We start from the raw sequence: 19,444 nt of genomic DNA on the forward strand, positions 1-19,444 counted from the left end.
GATCACAAGTGGTAAAGCAGCTGATAGAAATTAGTATACACATTGTTACCCCATCGTTAACATTGGTTTTTAAAGGAACGGTGAGTCGGGTCACAAACTGAAAGTTATTACAAATTTTGGGGTACGAACTACCACATTTTAAAGTGTGGGTACTCATTTACTACCCAAAGTCCAGGGGTATAATGTGCAATAATCTTTAATAAATATATTAAAGTATCATTCATATATATCAAACTTAAGATATAAGAGTTCGAAATCTGAACTAAAATAATTAATGTAAATTTAAATTTAAATTAAATGTTCCTCTCAACTATAAACTAATATTTTAGTTCAAAAGGTAAATTTCGGGTTACATAAGTCGTGTTTATGTCGGGTTAAATTTTAAATATTCACATTTAAAGTCACCAAAAAAAATATCTGAAACTAACCTCTGACGTTAATTAAAGCTTTAGGTCAGTTTCAACTTCCAACTTTTTACATAAACAGACTTTTTCCGGTTTAAAGTCAACAATGACATAAAATCCGGACAAATATTTTTAATTTTAATCAGACTTCTAACTTATCGCAGAAACTGACCAAACAAGCTCTAAGTTGCGAAAATATTAATTAAGAAGTGGATCAAGGAAACCCGCTCATTTAACTATTTAAGCCCACAAAATCTGACTTGGTGAGAACCAAGACTCTATTTAGGAAGTGCGGTTAAAAATTATTGTGTTCTCAAAAAGTGCTAACAAGAAAAAATACAGTTGTATAGATCGGATATGTGTTGAGTGTTTTTTACATTCACATTTTGGTTTATAGTAAAATATAATAATATTTTTGATAAAATTTGCTGATAAAATCTACTTCCTCCGTCCCTCTGAGTTATATACATCGGGGAACGGGGACGCGGCACGGACTTTAATGCTCCTATAAAGTATAGTTCTATAACTTATTTTTAAGATTTTTCTTTTCTGAATAAAAGTTTGAATGTTATATTTTTTATTCAGAAAAAGAAAATTTTATAAATAAATTATAGAATTATATTTTATAAGAGTATTGAAGTGCGTGTCGAGCAGTGAAAAAGAAACATATAGAATTAAATGGGACAGAGGGAGTATGATTTTGCAAAAATTGATAAGCATTTTTTTTTGTAGAAGCAAGAACCTACTTTTCCTAAAACAATTTTTGAACTAAAACCACCGTACAATTTTGCTTTTAAATTTATCAAACAATTTTCACCTATTTTTCAGTAAAAAACTATATCAAACTGTTATATACTCCCTCTGGTCCATTATACAAGACGTTTGACTTTTTACACGTATCTTTAGAAGGTTTGACCATATATTTAAAATTAGTATTTTAAAAAATTTCCCTTTCTGAATAAAAAATATTTATATTATATTTTTATTCTAAAAAAATTACAAAAATACTATTACTCCCTCTGTTTTGAAATATAGGTCGTTTGACTTTTTTACACGTATTTTTAAATACTTTGGCCGCATATTAAAAATTATTATTTTTGAATTTTTTTTTCTCGAATAAAAATATATATCACATATTTTTATTAAAAAAAGAAAATCTTAAAAATAATAATTTTTAACTTGCAGTCAAAGCACTTAGAATTGCATGCAAAAAAATCAAGCGACCAATATTTCAAAACGGAGGGAGTATTTGCTATATGATCAAGAGACCTAAAAATTCGTGTAAAAAATAAAAGTTTGACTTATATAATGGACCACATGGAGTATGCAAATGCAACGATACCAAACCATAACTAAAATGACCACGGGAACCCAAACTTCCACTGGAGAAAACAGAAGGTCAGGATGAGTTTAAACTGAGAAGATAAAAAGGTCACGACTCATGAAGCTCCAACACTACGAACTAGCGAAACATGGATTATGTACAAAGGATATACATTAAAACTTTCAAACACAGCAGATAGTCACCAACATATGCCCTAAGAACTAGCTTACTCTAATAAACTAGTTAACAAACTAGGGAAACACTGATTATGTACACCAAGGATAGTCATTAAAACATTCAAACACAGCAGAATGTCACCAACATACTGCCCTAACCACCAGATTAGTCTAACAAACTAGTTTAACCAACCAGACCAGGCAAATGAAAAATAAAGAAAGAAACGTTTAAAGAAACAGACATTAGTTTTTGGTGCTAAATCACCATAAAGATGGGAAATTGGCTCATTTCATGGTCCATGTGAACTCGGTGAGACAAACCTAAGTTTTTGCTTGCTATATCAGATAATGCTCTACTCTTTAAAACCCGGAATTTGCATCCATGCTAAGTAGCTTGAGCTCGTCCGGTAAGAAATTGGAATCTTCAGGCCTGCCAGGAAGTAAGAAGTCCAGATCCTGATTATACCCTGTTTGTTCATTAAACATATCATCTGGCTTTATATCAGGATATTGCTGCTGGATGCTTAAATCAGAGGGGTTCGATATAAGCTCGACGTCCTGCAAGAAGTGACCAATGTCTTGATCATTGTTGTAGAACCATTCAGTGTTGCTGGCCTGATCAGGGAGAGTATAGGTGTTTAAGCTTTGTAAGAGCTCATCAACATCAAACATTTCACCTAGCAGAAGACCCTTGTCCATGTTAAATACGTCGTTGTTATCCTCCTGCTCTTTCTTGATCTCCACTCGTTCATCCTTCACTTCATTCATAGCTTCCACTACTGCAGGACTTTGGTAATTTTGAGCTTCTGAGGCTTTCGACTCACCTTCCACATCACTACACTTCATTTCAATAGCAGGAGCTTTCGACTCACCTTCCACATCACTGCACTTCATTTCCAAATCGTCAATCCCCACCTTCGGATCAGTATAAGCGCAAGCCCCCGTGTGGTTGGAAGAAGTATGAGTAAGCACTGAATCAGCACATGACATGCTAGGGGCAGCAGATCCCCCGGACGACTCCTTGTAGGAACTAAAATCTGGTAAATTAAGTCGAGCTCCAGCTCCATACATAGCTCTTGCAGCTTCATCATAGGCAAGAGCAGCTTCCACAGCATTTGGGAAAGTCCCCAGCCACAATCTACTCCCTCCACTAGGCTCGCGGATTTCAGCAACCCATTTGCCCCAAGTTCTCTGCCTTACACCTCTGAAGTTAGAGCGCGTATTGTCAGGACCCCCCTTCCCTTTCATACATCCTTTCTTTGATCCCTTAGCATGAAAATTGCGAATTGGTTTAGCACTGGCATTCAATGCATCAAGCTTCTTATTATGATCCCTCCACATAGCTAGGGTCTCAGCAACACTCTTGGTTTTGGTGCTTCGCGACTTCCTCTTCCTGGAATCACCAATGCGCGGGGTTCCAGTATCAGAATCTTGTTTCATTATACCCATCACAGAGTTTCTGCAGAACAAAGTGAACAACATGACTTTAGCCCAAAAACACACAATGTAACAAAGGTTTAACCAAGGATCACATCAACATAGAGAGCAATCTGCATAACCATATTCATACTCCTTCAATTACAGATACAGGTAATCAAATATACTCACAGTCCATTTTAATTTACAACCACATTATATAATTCAGAAAATACAAGATTCAAGAAGCTTTCAACAAGATACTTCAGCTTACAAAGTATATCAATCTAAGGATAGATTTTGCCTTGGCAAAACCTAGGCACTTATACTTATTAACAAAGCAACACATATTCAAGCCTGGATGCACAATTCAGCTATATGCATGTAATTTCATCAGCACAATCAAACTATCATACACCCACACACGATCTCCCTCCCTCCCTCTCTCTCTCTCTCTCCCCCCCTCTCTCCCCCCTCCCCCAGCCCATCAGCCCTCTCTCCCCCCCTCCCCCACCCTCTCTCCCCCCCAAATCAACCTCTCTCACACACACACCAACCTGATACATCAGTTAAAACACACAGCAAATGATCAATAAAACCATCACAAATAACAATCAATTAACAATCCCATTTAGCAAAAAAATTCACAAAAAGCCCCAAACAAAACATAAAAAATAACACACAGATCAACCACAAAACCAATCCACAAAACATACCTCTGCACAATATTAGCCAGCATGATCCTCACTCCCACACTCCGAAAATCCCTAGGGTTCCTCACCCCAATTCCAAATCTCCACTCCAACTGTGTGCGTTTCTCACTCTCAACTGTGTGTGAACCGAACGAAAACAAGAAATGCTCGACAGCGGGGTGTAAAACCAAGGTTATATAGCCTTCTCTAGACTACTCTTTGTAGATAAATATCTTTCCTGTGTGCCAATATTTTATTATAAAACCTCTGGACACGTGGCGCATTCTGGACCACTTATTTTGAAACGTGGCAGCGGAAAGTTCACGACACACACGGCTTTATCATTTCGATGCACGTCCTTTTCTTGGTGCCGAAGTATTGCACATTTAAGTTTAGAGATATGGCTACTTGGTTCTGGTTGAGACGCGATGGTTCTAGCTTAACTGACCGATTTGCCCTTTGACTCTTTGACTTTGACTACAATAGCTCAACTAATTTGCGTCATGGGGTTCGTATATATCACATTGCAGTTGTTATCCTTTTTAATTTTAATCAAACAAAATTAAATTAAAAATGGGGGAAGCTAAAGGGTTACCATAAGTACATTGTATTTGGATTGATAACTTTTTTGTTATTATGAAATGCATGTATAATGAAAAAAAAAATCGAATTTGATCATAATTGTATGTATTTTTCTATCGGAACATGATTTAAATTTCTAATATATGGAGAAAATGTATGATTAATTGTACTAATTTTTGATAATTTAAAATTTAATATTAAAATAATGCATAATGTAGTTTGTCTTGCTTTTAGGTTAATATATATTTCTATTAGGTTTATCCGCTAAATTAGTTATTCACTTACGTCGTCATGCATAATAGAGGAAGCCCTAGAAATAAATTGGGCGGCTGATTTATGAGTAAAAAACAAATATCAACACTAACTGATGACGAGTGCTGACGTTTATGAAATCTTCACATTTTCGGACACGATGAATCCAATTTCACCTTTTCCTCGGACCTTCCGCTTTACTGGGAACAGTTTCGTAGGGCTTCTTACAGGGTTGGACTAGTTAATTATCATATTAAATAATAATTTAAATCTCTTATTATAACATATTTCATTAACATGCTGGTAATTCATTATTTAATCACATGACACAAAGTCATCCAACAATTCTAATATAACTAATATACTGAAATGTTGTGAAAGTAAAAGTATTATTCACGCTCGTATTTTAAAATTTATATATGGTTGAATATTATATGATAGTTATGTAGAATTAATTGTGTGATAAAATATATAATTAGATAATTATGTAGGGTTAATGGTGTGATATAAATATGTAATTATTTTTTTAGCAATGTAAGTCAAATAAAACACGTATATATTAATTACATAATAAAGCCTACAATGTCTCTCTTTGGACAAACTTATCCATTGAAATTAAGAATTTATTTTAAGGAAAAATTCAATATTCATAAAATATACTTCAATACTAAATATTTAATAAGTTATTATCTTTTCTCTCATTGTCACAAATTAATCATACTTTATTTTATAAAAAATAAACATTTACATATTTTTATAAAAATAAATAATATATTTTGGCTAATGACTTGTGCTCCCGCCGTCAGTGAAAGTGCTTATTAACTATAAGTTAATTTCAAGTGAAGGTAACTGTACAATTTATGTATTTGGATTTTTTTTTTGGTATTTATAAATTATTAAGTATAAAAATATCAATAATAAAAAATATTATAAATTATCTTTTAGAGTGATATAATATATATATTTCTCTAATCAAATATAAAAAATATAAATAATCAGCCAAAGAAGGTTAAGATTCTTACCTATAACTTTTATAAATATGGATTCCGACTTATAAGTCATGAAAACCTTTTGTAATCGCATATGAGGGTGTTTGACTCGTTTAAAAATCCAGCATTCTATTCATATAATTTGTGTAAATAAATTATAATTCAATTTTCGATATATAAGTCAAAATCCGAAAAATTGAAAATCTTAATTTTTTTAGTGAGTCCTTTTTGTTTTTGAATTTTGATTTTACAACAATGTAGCGGATCACTCTAAAATCAATTTAAAAGATCTTTTATATATTAATTTATTATGATATTAATAATTTTTATAGCTGATAAGTTGTAAATTTTATCCAAACATATAAATTAAAAGTTATTTTTCACATATAAATAATTTTCTCAAACATAAATAATAAACATTTCTCACTTCTTTGTCTTTTTAATGGTCGTTTTAATTTTCTACACTCAGTTTACTTAAAAGGAAGCTTCCGTTTATTGCTTTTCTAAAATTTGAAAGAAAGCTTATAGTTTATATTTTTTATTCTGAAAATAAAATTTTTATAAACAACAGTATTTTTTAATATACCTTCAACAACGTGTTAAATTTGAAATGAACTAAAAATAGACTTAATATTTTTGTTCAAAAAACAATAGACTTAATATTTAACACGACTACTGCTCCTTCCATCCCAAATTAGATGAGCTCGTTGACTTCGGACACGCATTTAAAGTCCGTTAACCGCATAGCTGCATTACTTATTTTTAAAATTTTATTTTTGCGAATAAAAATTTAAATATGAAATTTTCGTTTACAAGTGAAAATTTAAAAAATAAATTTCAAAACTAGACGTTTAATGCACCTTAAGTTACGTGCCCAAAGTCAACTAGCTTATCTAATTTGGGATAGAGCAGGTATATACTACTATAAATATCGATACCAATCTACTTCGTATTTCTTAAAGGTTTGTCTAGTGTTTGCCCATAGCACATGCTAAGCACTACTCCCTCCGTCTCTAAAAACGTTTCTCGTTTGAAATGTCGGCACTGTTCATAACATGAGACAAATTACTAATTTACGTCTAATCTATAAGATAAAATATAGTCATGAGTGATCTTGTTGGATTCGTATTTATGAGTACTTTAATACAGTGAATTTTTTTTATTTAATACTAATACAAAACTAAAGATATTATTGATTAAAAGTGTGTGTTGGCAAACGTGAAAAGTACAAATGAGAAAAGTATTTAGGGACGGAGGGAGTAATATTTATGATATTGGAGAATTTGGAGAATTTTGATTGATGTGATTGTTGTAAATGCAGAGAGTTTCATCATTATTAAAAAGAATAAGCCAAGAGAACCCATAGGAAAACCGTTTCTTAAAAACAAAACACCTGAAGAAAATATAAAAATACACATATAACATCAAGCTCAGATTGCATGCAACGATGCAAGTATGTAACCGAGAAATGGATAAACACATGTAACGGATAAAGCTGCAGAATAGCTGGCATATTTGGACAGTTTTGTAGAAACGGTCTGGACTTTTTCACTTGAATGACATCGCAGTATAGCACACAGATACATCAGTTCGATACTGGAACTGGATAGACACAACTTAGAAACACGTGTTACTAAGAATTGAAGAGGCTATGAAGTGACACGCGTCCTTATGAGAGCAATTTATTTTCCGAAGCTGACACGTGCTATTACAGGAGAACTGGTATGGCATTTGAGACTAGCTACAAACTTTAGATTTGCACCCAAAAATTTCCGTTCGGGTCGAGAGATAGATGATGAGAATATTTAATCGGTAAACATAAAAATTTAGTTTCAAGTAAGATTTCAGAGAACGTGGGATTCGCAATGCTGTGTTCGCAAAATCAGATAATTAGAAGATGCACTCGAAAATTTTAATTTACATGAATAATTTTTTTTTGATATTTACAATTTTTCAGATTATTAAATATAGAATTATAAATAATATTTAAAGTGATCCTCTCTCTACATGACAACTAAAACTTCACTTAAATGTTGAACGTGTTAAAATTCTTAACTCGAATCCATCTCAGAATAAATTCGTCATCTACAGAACCCCTCATTAATTTAAACGTAGAATGAGTTAAAACTTTTAACCTGAATCCATCTCAAAGATAAGAACAAATTTGTTATCTAAAGAACCTAATGTAAGGGATAAGGATATAAAAAAACAATTTTTTCACACAAAAATAGTAAGATATTAAATAAGAGTATAAAAATCAATTGATAAACAATCAATTATAGATGAATGATTAAATAATTCAAAAATTATTAGTCATATAATAATACCAGGATATTAAAATATTTATGATTTAGATATAAAATTTGAGGCATTTATTTTTATTTTGGAAAAAATTATCAAATAAGTGTTGTAATTAATCTTTTAAGACTTGTGCCTATTAATAGATAGATTTTTATTCGTTTAAGATTTGTATTTATTAAGTGATAGATTTTCAATGTAAATCTTTTTATTTTAGATGACTAATTAAAAAGTATAATTAAATTAAGTACTGAAACATAACTTAAAATTAGTATTAGAAATTATCCTCATATTAATTTATTATTGTATAGATGTCATACGACAGTTCAAAGTATGAATTCTTTTGTGAGGGGAAGAAGTGCAGCTCAAGCTTGTTTCCTCACGTGCGAAATTATAAAAATTATCTTCTTATATTAAAATTCCATCCAATTGTTTATAGTCAGCGAAAATCGCTGAGTCATGCGGGTACTTATTCCGAGTATTCGTTTTTAACCCCTCGTCCGATCTGAGTTCCGAGTAATCGGGTTCAAAATTGATTTATTAAAAAATTGGGGAAAATTCGGTTTGACTTCAGATATTCAAGGTCAAATTCGAGTTTGACTTTTCATTTTTTTTATTGTTTTATTCGAAATTTATTCCAAAAAAGACTAAACATAAATTTATATATGTTCTAATTTTTTTTTCAAAGTATTAACATTAATTAGAAAGCATATGTGTTTTATCATTAAAACTTGTGAATGATTATTATGTCAAAAATTACTAGACAAGTAACTTTTATTTGAACTTCACTATTTCAAGTGTGTTATTAAAGTATTAATATTAGTAGATAGTTTTATTATTAATCGGTATATAACTATATATGATAGAAAAAATTAATAAAAAAATACTTGATAAGTTATCCGATAACTCGTTCCGATTACTCTCTGAATTCCGAGTAATCATTTTTCCGGAACCAAACCGAGTTGAACCCAGTTCCAATTTTTACAACCTTAATTATAGTTGTATGCGTCATAGCATCGATCATATATTCATATCATAAACTAGAGGTGAGCGGACGGCGGATCTATGCGGTTTTAAGGTAAAACCGAAATCGAAACCGCATACCTTCGGTTTTTAAAAATCAAAACCGAAACCGCCGGTTCGATTTCGATTCGAAATTTCTCGATTCGGTTACTATTATTTCAGTTTCGGTTACAAAACCGCATACATAAAAATAAATAATAGAAATCTTCTTTTATTCAAAATACGAGGAATCGATATTATAACGGAAATTGAAATTAGGTCATGTCCTACTGAACTCACTGCTGAGTACTCTCAAGTCTCGACTGATGCGTGCTCCAGTGCTCATCTAATATGTATATCTAATTATCTATTGCTAATTTTTATTACTTCTTAATCTATATCCAGCCTCTGTTTTCGACTTTTCGGCCTGCAAAAAAAATAATGGACCGAGGCCATGTAAAGTGTAAACTAGGCCAAACTACTGGAAACTGATCTTACATTTCGAATAACCCATAAACTCGTAAACTAATATCTGATATATATGTAAATTTTATTTTCAAAAATCAAAATTTCTTATAAATTATAAATATTAAATAAATATCATAATTATTTTAAAAATCGGATCGGTTCGGTTTTTTCCGGATCGGTTCCTAGCTATAACCGGAACGGCATAATCGGTTTCGGGTTCGGCTTTTAAATTTTCGATTTCGGTTTCGGTTCGATTTTATACGGTTCAGTTTTTAGCGGTTTCGGTTTCGGATTTGTTCGGTTTTTTCCTCACTCCCGTCACAAACTCCTTATTTCAACTATTCCCTTGTTTCTCCAATGTCTATTTTCATTGTTCAGTTATTCGAAATATAGAATATTTTTTTCATCGAAAACATTTTACAGGCTAATAAGGCTACTATAAAAATATTTATAATAAATAGCGCAGTGAGTTTTTATATTTCTCTAAAAGGTATATTACTATTGATTAACATATTTTATATCAATTTTTATTAAGATCTAGTATGAACTATGAACTAAGAGAGATTTCTAAATATCTGAAAATGAGATGAATAGACAAGCCTAAGATATTGTTACCGAACAACTCAACAACGTGATTTCTGAAAGCGATTCCTAAAAGTAAAGATGACGCGAAGCTACCTAATTCCAAGCGAAGGGAGCCCATCTGACTGGCCTAGCATAAGGCCTATTATAAACGGGCTGGGTTCTAGACATGGGTCTTCTTTCCTTCTAGATGATCCTTCATGTAGATCAACATAATAATCCAATAATGCTATGAGCCTAAGAAACTTATATAGACAGCATTCTTCAAGTGTAGGCATGTTTCGGGTCATGCTAAATAAATGTTCAGTATAATAAATTCAAATAAGAAAACAAGACTATATATATATAATAGTAGTATGCAATGACAAACTTCTAAACAGGAGAGACACCTGATTAAAATTTTTAAATGATAAAATATTATTATAATAATATAAATATTAAAGAAATAATTTCTTTTACCACATAAATAAATATAATTAAAGAAGTTTACATGTTCAACTCAGGTTCTTAATTAGGTTGTGTTCACTTGGAGTGAATGGAATGGAGGGAGAATGGAATAAATTTTGTACTCTAAAATGGTGTTGATCAAACAAAATGTATATAATTTTCATTCCTTCAATCATTCCAACTTTACTATTTTAACTATAACTCTAACCCACATGTTTTGGAAGGAATGCTCATTCCATTTCAACATCATGTTTCTTCACAATCTCTCTCACAAAAAAATAAATTACATTCATATTTTATCATCATTATCTCATACTTTCTTGTTTCATTTTAAAATTTCTATATGATTTTTCATTACATTCTCCTGTCAATTCATTCCTAAACACTTCATCCCATTTCATGAAGTGTTTAAATTTGGTTCAAACAGAACTTCACACGTGTTCAACTCGTGTTTGATAGATTAGTATTCAAGGTCGGTTCAAATTCGTTAAACCCATATTTAAACATCCCGGCCCTGTAGTATGTTACTATGAGCCTGCTTGTGTTTATAGTCCGTATTTTAAGTTATTTCTAACTTTCGGCTGAAAAATATCTGTTTGTATAATAAGTTAGAATTCGGCTTAAAATTAGAATTAAGTCGAAAACTGGCTTAAATAATATTAGATGGTCTAAGAATGGCAGGGAAACAAAAAAAAACTAGAATTTTGTCGAAATAATTAGTAAAATTATATGCATTTTCGTTTAGATTATTGTAGGGTTATATAAAAATAACTGATCTCGATCAATTTAGAGTGATCTCTTAATCAAAAGTACATGTATAATGCAAAACAGAAAGTTTATATTCTACATTTCCTCTTGGAATGTAAAGCAATACATGAGTAACCACCGTACACAATGGTCTAATCCTAACAGATATATATGTGGGTCGAAGTATAAAACTACATATGTATCTCGACCTGATTTATCTATCAAGATTACAAATTGAAAAAACAAATAATAACTAGCTCCAATGTGGAACAAACAACATTAAAAAGTAAAAACAGGGCCCATCTGAAATAATCATGTTTGTTGTACTAAATGATTATGTTGTTGATAGCTTGATATCATCATGATCAGCACTTGGGAAAATCTGGTGGAGGTTTCTCTAAGGACTGTGATTCTCCAACTCCGTTCTCTACTACGAAAGTCATGGCCAGTCCCCAGCCTATGTGAACATCCAAGTGACAGTGCATAATCCAAACTCCTGTCACACAAAATATGTTTAAGTATCGGGAACGAGAGACATGTGTGCGTGAATATTTAAATTTGAACGTTTATGAAAAGAAATTAATATGCAGATAGGATTTAGGGACAATTGTCTAATTAATCTTACCAGGATTATCAGCAACAAATCTAATGACAGCCCATCCTTTGACAGGAACACTGGCAGTATTGCGGAGAGGTGGATCAACAAGGTTGAATTTAGATGTATCGGTTTTTGGATTGAAGTTTCCGAATCCCTCTGCAACAATGTAGAAATCATACCCGTGTAAATGAATTGGATGATTCTCAGCTGTGAATATACTTGTTCCCTGTAAAACAACTTGGACTGTGGAACCATATTTTAGCTTATAAACTTTAGTCCCGGGGGATGGTTGCCAGAGTGATCTGCTTACATTGCCAGTGTAATCAAATTTCACTGGTGGCACTTTTGGAAAATCAGTGGTGAAAACTCCAGGGATTTTGTCATAGTATGCTTTTAGAATGGAGGTGTTTGAAGGAAGAGAGAATGTGTTGTTGTTCATGCTGGCAGAAAAGCGGGTTCCATTAGGACCCTGGCAGTTTCTAGCTCTGGCGCCTGGTGGACACTTGTTGAGGCCTAGGCCTACTGTGATGAAGAGGTTTTCGTCGATCTTAGTTGGGACGGGGACTTGTTTTGGGCTTTTGAAGCTGGTAGTGAAGGCTGTTGCTGTAGCTGTATCATTGAATGCTGGGAGAGGAGGCATGACAGGTGTTGTGGTGCCACAATTTTTAGAAGTGCAAGTTGGGGTTTTGTACTCGAGGATGGCTGTAGTTGTGGTATTGTCAAATGGTGCGCCTTGGGCGCTTGCATAAGCACGTGCTGCCATGTAGTACCGGGCTGGTGGCTGATCAGCTTTGATGAGGACATCAGTTGTTTGGCCCGGACCAAGCATTAGTACTTTGGTGGTGAAGGGCTTGACATACGAGGCATCGGCTCCAACAATTGTGAGTTTGTGGTTGGCCACTGTGAAGAAAAGCTGTTGGTTGAGTGCAGAGTTGATGACGCGAAGGAGGCTGGTTTCACCAGAACTCACTGGAACTATCACCGTGTCTGAATAACAAAAAACTAGAATTGTTAATATTTCAAAAGTTACTGTTTGTATCATTAGTGAGGAGATTACAACAGAAGCAAATTAACCTTTGCTCGAGCATTTGTAGAGATCACCAGGTTGACCATTGATGGTATATGCATCGGACACATTAGGAGCTGCCCCTGTTCTTGTAGCCTCCCTTATGACATCGATAGGGTTTGCATCCCACCATTCACCTGATTATAACAACACTCTTCTTATCAAAATTTACTTTACAACGACAAGCAATTAAGTGACTGCAACACTATTTAGAGCTCAATTTACTAACGCATCTATAAATGTGAAAGCATACCCATCAGGATTGGTGTTTCGCGCTTTGGCTTAGGGAAAGGATATGAATCTCCTATCCTTGGGTGAATGATTAAAGCTCCGTAAACAGTGGCTCTGAGCCATGAACTATGAGCATGCCACCAAAGTGTTCCTTCTTGGCCTTGGACTGTAAATCTGTAAGTGTAACTCTGCCCTGGTCTAATTGGACACTGTGTAATGAATTCAGGTCCATCCGCCCACGCTGTCCTCATCTGTCGGACACCATGCCTAGACATCCAAATCGAAAAAAAAGTTACATACTTTAGGATATATACTTTGTTTACATAATGTAGCTAAAAATCAAACACTGAAGATTATCTGCTGTGTCCTAGTCTGCATTTACCAGTGAACGGTGACATTGTAGCGAGCTTTGTTAGTAACCTTGACCTCCAAAGTGTCACCATTATTTATCTCCAGGGTTGGTCCTGGAAACTGCCCATTGACTGTAATTGCATTGTGGGTTTTGCACAGCCTCTTCACTTTGGTTGCTTGGATCTAGTTTACATCAAAACAAAAACAGTTAACAAATAACAGGTGAAGACATAAACAATTAAATCATTTTGTAAAGAAGAGGACATACAACAAAATCATGATGCTGAACTACTGCATTTGCTGCATTTGCTAAGAAAAACAAGAGGCCTAGGACGAAAACAAATCGCCATTGGCTAGAAAAAGAGTTGTAAGCTTCCATTTTGAGGTGAATGAAGATTGAAGTGCTGAGTTTGTGAAAGAGAAGTACAAGGGGTTTGCTTTTATAGTGTCAAAAGAGGGGTAATTTTCAGGTTGGCAGAGTAGGTTCTTAATCAGCATGCATAGTGGTCAGCTTACAGGGCCAAAACTTGGTTCAAAATCTAGACGAGTTGGTGCACCCACTGACTTATCAAACTGATTATCATTTTCGTTTTTGCTTGATTTGCAAGTCTTGTAATTTGACAGTGTAATCATCATTGTAAGTAGCTAGATATGGTCATTAGTGCTTTACAGTAATTAACATTTTAATTGGATTTACAACCTTTGGCTGATTGATGTTTCCTTTCTGCATGCATCTTCGTGTTAAGTTGCTAAGATCCTTCTTGTGCCACACCATGTAAATCATCCAACCTCCTCTTTCTTTTTTACCTTTTGCTTTGATATTTTTACACCCGATCGATTGTTGGCCAATTTAATAAGTTGCGACACAAACTCAATTATACTCAATATTAATTTTTGATATAAATTATCATTGTTTCTGAATAAATTATGAGGGTATCATTTTGAGGCAATTATTTGTGTGTGTGCGCGTGTGTGTTAAAAAAATGTTATATATAATCATATAACAACAAAGGAATTTAATAAATTGATAAAATAAAAATTCCATATTATAATATTTACTAGAATGTGCTTTATTGTTAAAGTGTATTTTATTTTATATCCTAAAAATGTCAAGTCTTGTAAATCAAAGCCTCTAATGCGCATATGTTATAATTAACAACATAATATTTGAAAATTTTGCTTAGTACAAGCAGGGGATCCAACAAAACTCTCCACAAGGTTACTCACCTTCATATCTGAACTTTTTAGCAATATAATTAAGTTTCATTAATTTGCATATCTTAAGTTACATGGTCTTTTCCTAAAGGAGATACCTCATCGGTAAAGTCAACCCAAACAATTTTCAATCAACTTTGCTACATTTTTTTGTTATGCTAATTAGCTATGCTCATACGTAAATGAGTAATTTGATTTTGTGGTGGAACCGAGTTTCTTCATGCGACTAATTACTCTGTTTATGTCATGATTATATATGCATTATGACTTCAATTACATAATTCGGTCGAAAAGATCTTATTGAGCAAAAAAGGAACCATTTCTTTTCTTTTTATGAAAAGATTAGAATGATTTAATGCTTTTGAATTTGTACGACTATTCGTAGCCATAAAACACGTATATATATAAATCGACTTTGCTAGAAAACTTTTAATATAAGTGGAGACGTTGAGTCTTGGAGTTTTATTACACTTGATAATCACAATTTGACGATCTGATAAAGTTTAACAAAAGGTATACTAGATTGATGGTTGGTGCATGTACGATATTAGCCTAATTTTCAACAATGGTGATGATGATGATTTGGATACAAATGTATAAAGGGGGTGTGATATTATTAATATTCTAGCTAGTTTTGTTTTACCTTTGGCTATGTAGGGAACACTCATGCATGCATGTTGCCATGTTCTTCACAAATTACATTCCCTCCTCAAGCTTAGGGTTTGGTGGTAAACTTTTACAATTATGCAATGGGACACCCAGATATCGCTCCATATATAATTAAAGGAAATGCAGCTTGCTGTTCGATAATTTGTATCAACACGAAGAGTGGAGCATGAATCTGTTCGCCAGGCTCGTGATCAATAAATTTTGTGACCTGTTCGTCAGTCTCGAAAGTTAATAGATTAAAAGCTTCCAGTTTACTGTAAAATTTGAAACAATGAGATCATACTACAAGAAATTAAAGGGCTGAAAATTATGTATAAAAATCGCTGGAAGTGATCGTTTTACGGTCAATAAAAATTTGAGTTGACTGATAGATAAAAGCGACCATTTATAAGTTATTAACTTCTTTTCGTAATTTTTAATCAGAAACTGTTTTTAACAGTCAATTTTAACTAAAAACAATCACATATTAGTGATATTAGTGATCATGATTTTTAATCATTTTTCTTACAGTATCAGTCACGGAAAAAACATCCGATTTACTGTAAGTTTTGATACATCATTCAAGGAAGCAGAAATCAGGACTAAAATACTTCAGAATAATTGTCCACGGTTTGCACATGCAGTGTCAAGCAGGATATTAACGTCCTTTTACATATCTGAGAGCAATTGTTCAAGGCAGAGGCAGCTTGAGGATAGGTTTCTTGTGGACAAAACATCCCATATAATATTTGAGCATGAGTCAAGATACTAGCCAGAAAGTCTCCACACATTAGGTGACAGACTTAACTAACTACTATGATTATAGATTTGCCTGGTTCCAACAACATTTTCTGTTAGAGTTGACATAAAGTTTCACTTTTCATTTTAGTTGTTTCTAGTTTGGTAGCCTATATACACACATACATCAATATTTTATATTAAGGTTGATTAGCAAAATCTTATTTATATCCCTGTCTCTTAATACTTTTTTCTTTGCTTTTATTACGTTTGTCAACACAAATTTTTGATCGTTAATATTTTTAATTTCATATTATTGTTAGATATAAAATTTTATGATCGTATTACTTACTCGTGAATAAGAATCCGACAGGATCACTCAAATATAGTCTTATAAATTAAACGTAAATTAATAATTTGTCTAATGTTATGAACAGTCCCGACATATCAAACAAAAAAGTAATAAGATACGGATGGAGCAAATCACAATTTTAACCAGTAATCATCCAGGATTAGTATAAACACACATATGACATATATACACTACTTCTATATTATTAAGAAAAATAGGTAGAGATGAGAGGGACAGTGGAGATGAGTTTGTTAAACGACAGATGACATTAGCTAAAGCTGGCAAGTATTCTTGGAATTTTGAAAATTAATTAAGCTAGAGAATATTACTATAATCGAGATTAGGTTGTGTTCAAAGTCACTAATCCAAACTCATAATTACATTATATCTTTAATTAGATTGTCATTCATTTTCACCATTAGTTATATAACAGAATGTATCAAAGGTTGGGTGCATGTGAATCTTTTGATAAAGTTTGATAAGCAATGTAATAGGCCATGGGTTTCATTGTAAGCTTTTGTGTTAAATGTCAACAAATAATATAATTAATTAAGGAGATGCTGCGTCGTTTTCAAATGGGCACTAATATATCTTTACTGATCTTGAAACTTCTGTAGCAGAGATAGATCGATTTGCTGTTAACCAATAAAACTACGCGTAAGTTGATAGTTCGTCTGCTGTTGTCATGTCACATGTGTAGCTCAAATATTATAACAAATTAATTACATAAGAAAAGAATCGGAAAACGTAGAGAATTAAACTAATTTAGAGGACATTTAAAATACTAGGACTTCCAATTTTAAATTTTGAAAAGGGTTTCTTGTTTTTTATGCTTTTACAAACAACAATAGTTTTTCGGTAAAAAATGTTTGATAAATATAAAAAGAGTGTGTCATGTTCTTTTTAGAACCGTTAGCCTAAGAACCATTACAATCTTCTAATATTAATGTGCAGCAGAATTGTACATGTAAAAAGTTTCGTGTTTATGTATTATATTTTAAAATTATTTTTGAACACATACAACGATGCAAAAAAAAAATGTATTTAGATTCAAATCTTTAAAATCTATTTAAAATTTAGGGTTATGTAGCAGAATTTTAGTGGTTTCATGATTCTATTTTAAAGACCGGTTCTTTCTCGAGCGCGACTCTAAAATAGTTTATCTAAATAATAAGTTTTGGTTCAGAATCTTTTTCCAAAATAAAATAGGTCCTCATACTTTTGAAAAGATGCTTTTCAATTTTCACGGTAAAGTTTAGAAATGATCAACAATCACCAGCCATTCAATAGTTGATTTTAAGAGTGTAAAGATTTTAGACAGCAAGGGTGTTGTTGTTTGAAACTAAGGAAGATCTCCCGATTTTGATGAGGTTGATTCTGTGATAAAGGTTTGTATAGTGATGCATTTATGGTCGATTGTTCAAAACAATATTGGGAGTATTACAACATGTACATATCTATTCAAAAAATTGCTTGGTTGACTATCGGAGAAGGAAGGATTAAACGACGATATGATTATGCGTTTGTTTAATTTCGATTATATCTGTAGATGTCGTATTCCTTTTCATTATTGAATTATTTCCTTTTAAAAAAAAAACACTAAATTTAAAGAGGATATGAATGGCCCGTTTGGGAACTAGAAGCAGAAGTTGCTTCTGACTTCTGCTTTTCTTGACCCGTTTGTGTAAAGAAGTAGAAACACTTTTAATAAGCTGAGAATGCTAACTTCTCTGTTCTCTCTCACAGCTTCTGCTTCTTTCCAAACACTTTATTGACCTATTTACTTCTCACTTCTACTCAACTTCTTTATTTTAAGCAGGAAGTCACTTTTTTAAGTTTGGGCAAACAGCCCCGAAAAATTAGAATTACAATGGACTCCTAATAGTTTTTTAAACTTGAAGAGCTTCCTCTCTTTTCCTTTCTTTTAAAGAGCATCGAGGTGCTATTAGAGCATCTCCAATGGCGCTCTCAAATCCTTTTTAAAAAAATAATATAATATGCGACTCCTAGTTAGTTAATACATTGAATATCGTGACAACTCCAACCCAACTTTTTATTCATATTTTATTATTATTTGAGAGAAAAGTTGGAGAGAGAATTAGAGAGACATAATAGAAATAGGAGGAAATGATTATTTTATTCAATGAAAATAAGTTATGAGTATCTAGATGCTCTTTAAAAGAGAGGAGAGAGAGGAAGCTCTTAAATATTCAAAGACCTACTAGGTGCCCATTAGAGTTCTAAATTTTCATATCCTATTTAAATTTGGAGTTAGGAGCTTGTTTGAGGACCTTATTTGAGATGCTCTTTAACTTATTTTCATAGAATAAAATAATTACTTACTTCTACTTCGGGTTAATTATCTAGTTGGTCACTGAAGTGGGCTCAATGTATCAAGTTGGTCACTGAACTCAAAACGGTATCAAGATGGTCACTAAAGTCACCATAAATATCAAACAAGTATCTCGAAATATGAGTTCAATCAGTAAAAATATTATTTAGAGAGTTTTACGCATTATTTTTGAATGTTATCATAACCATGTAAAAAGTTATAACTTCTAATATTTATGATAATATATTTAGATTTTATCAAGTTTATTTATTATTTATTATTTATTATATAGTTATTTTCTTTATTTATATTAAAAATAAATATTAAATAAACTTAATAAAATTTAAATATATTATCATAAATACTAGAAATCATAACCTTTTACTTGGTTATGATAACATTCAAGAATAATGCGTAAAACTCTCTAAATAATATTTTTATTGATTGAACTCATATTTCGAGGTACTTGTTTGATATTTATGGTGACTTTAGTGACTATCTTGATACCGTTTTGAGTTCAGTGACCAACTTGAT

General features: G+C 32.4%; 2 protein-coding genes across 2 annotated transcripts; both read right to left on the minus strand.

Moving 5' to 3' along the window:
* Nucleotides 1-1,881: 1,881 nt before the first annotated feature.
* LOC108211550 (dehydration-responsive element-binding protein 2A) lies at nt 1,882-4,236 on the minus strand. The gene is made up of 2 exons (XM_017383183.2): nt 4,037-4,236; nt 1,882-3,363 (listed from the first exon to the last, which is right to left on the minus strand). Exons 1-2 carry the CDS (start codon nt 4,057-4,059, stop codon nt 2,265-2,267), a joined length of 1,122 nt encoding a protein of 373 aa, XP_017238672.1. The 5' UTR covers nt 4,060-4,236; the 3' UTR covers nt 1,882-2,264.
* A 7,212-nt stretch (nt 4,237-11,448) lies between these two features.
* LOC108211767 (laccase-12) lies at nt 11,449-14,053 on the minus strand. Its single transcript, XM_017383449.2, has 6 exons — nt 13,894-14,053; nt 13,657-13,808; nt 13,297-13,541; nt 13,052-13,180; nt 12,005-12,964; nt 11,449-11,875 (listed from the first exon to the last, which is right to left on the minus strand). Exons 1-6 carry the CDS (start codon nt 14,002-14,004, stop codon nt 11,745-11,747), a joined length of 1,728 nt encoding a protein of 575 aa, XP_017238938.1. The 5' UTR covers nt 14,005-14,053; the 3' UTR covers nt 11,449-11,744.
* Nucleotides 14,054-19,444: the final 5,391 nt, after the last annotated feature.

This window comes from Daucus carota, chromosome 3 (genome assembly GCF_001625215.2).
Source record: "Daucus carota subsp. sativus chromosome 3, DH1 v3.0, whole genome shotgun sequence".
Classification (NCBI taxonomy): domain Eukaryota; kingdom Viridiplantae; phylum Streptophyta; class Magnoliopsida; order Apiales; family Apiaceae; genus Daucus; species Daucus carota.

Bases quoted from the DNA above. Each gene is read 5' to 3' on its own strand.
- LOC108211767 (XM_017383449.2), bottom strand. From the start codon at position 14,004: ATGGAAGCTTACAACTCTTTTTCTAGCCAATGGCGATTTGTTTTCGTC. The intron at 13,542-13,656 runs GTAAATGCAGAC...TTGGATGTCTAG, and splicing joins TACAATGTCACCGTTCACTG to GCATGGTGTCCGACAGATGA. The intron at 12,965-13,051 runs GTTAATTTGCTT...TTTGTTATTCAG, and splicing joins CTACAAATGCTCGAGCAAAG to ACACGGTGATAGTTCCAGTG.
- LOC108211550 (XM_017383183.2), bottom strand. From the start codon at position 4,059: ATGCTGGCTAATATTGTGCAGAG. The intron at 3,364-4,036 runs GTATGTTTTGTG...TTTGTTCTGCAG, and splicing joins CTGGCTAATATTGTGCAGAG to AAACTCTGTGATGGGTATAA.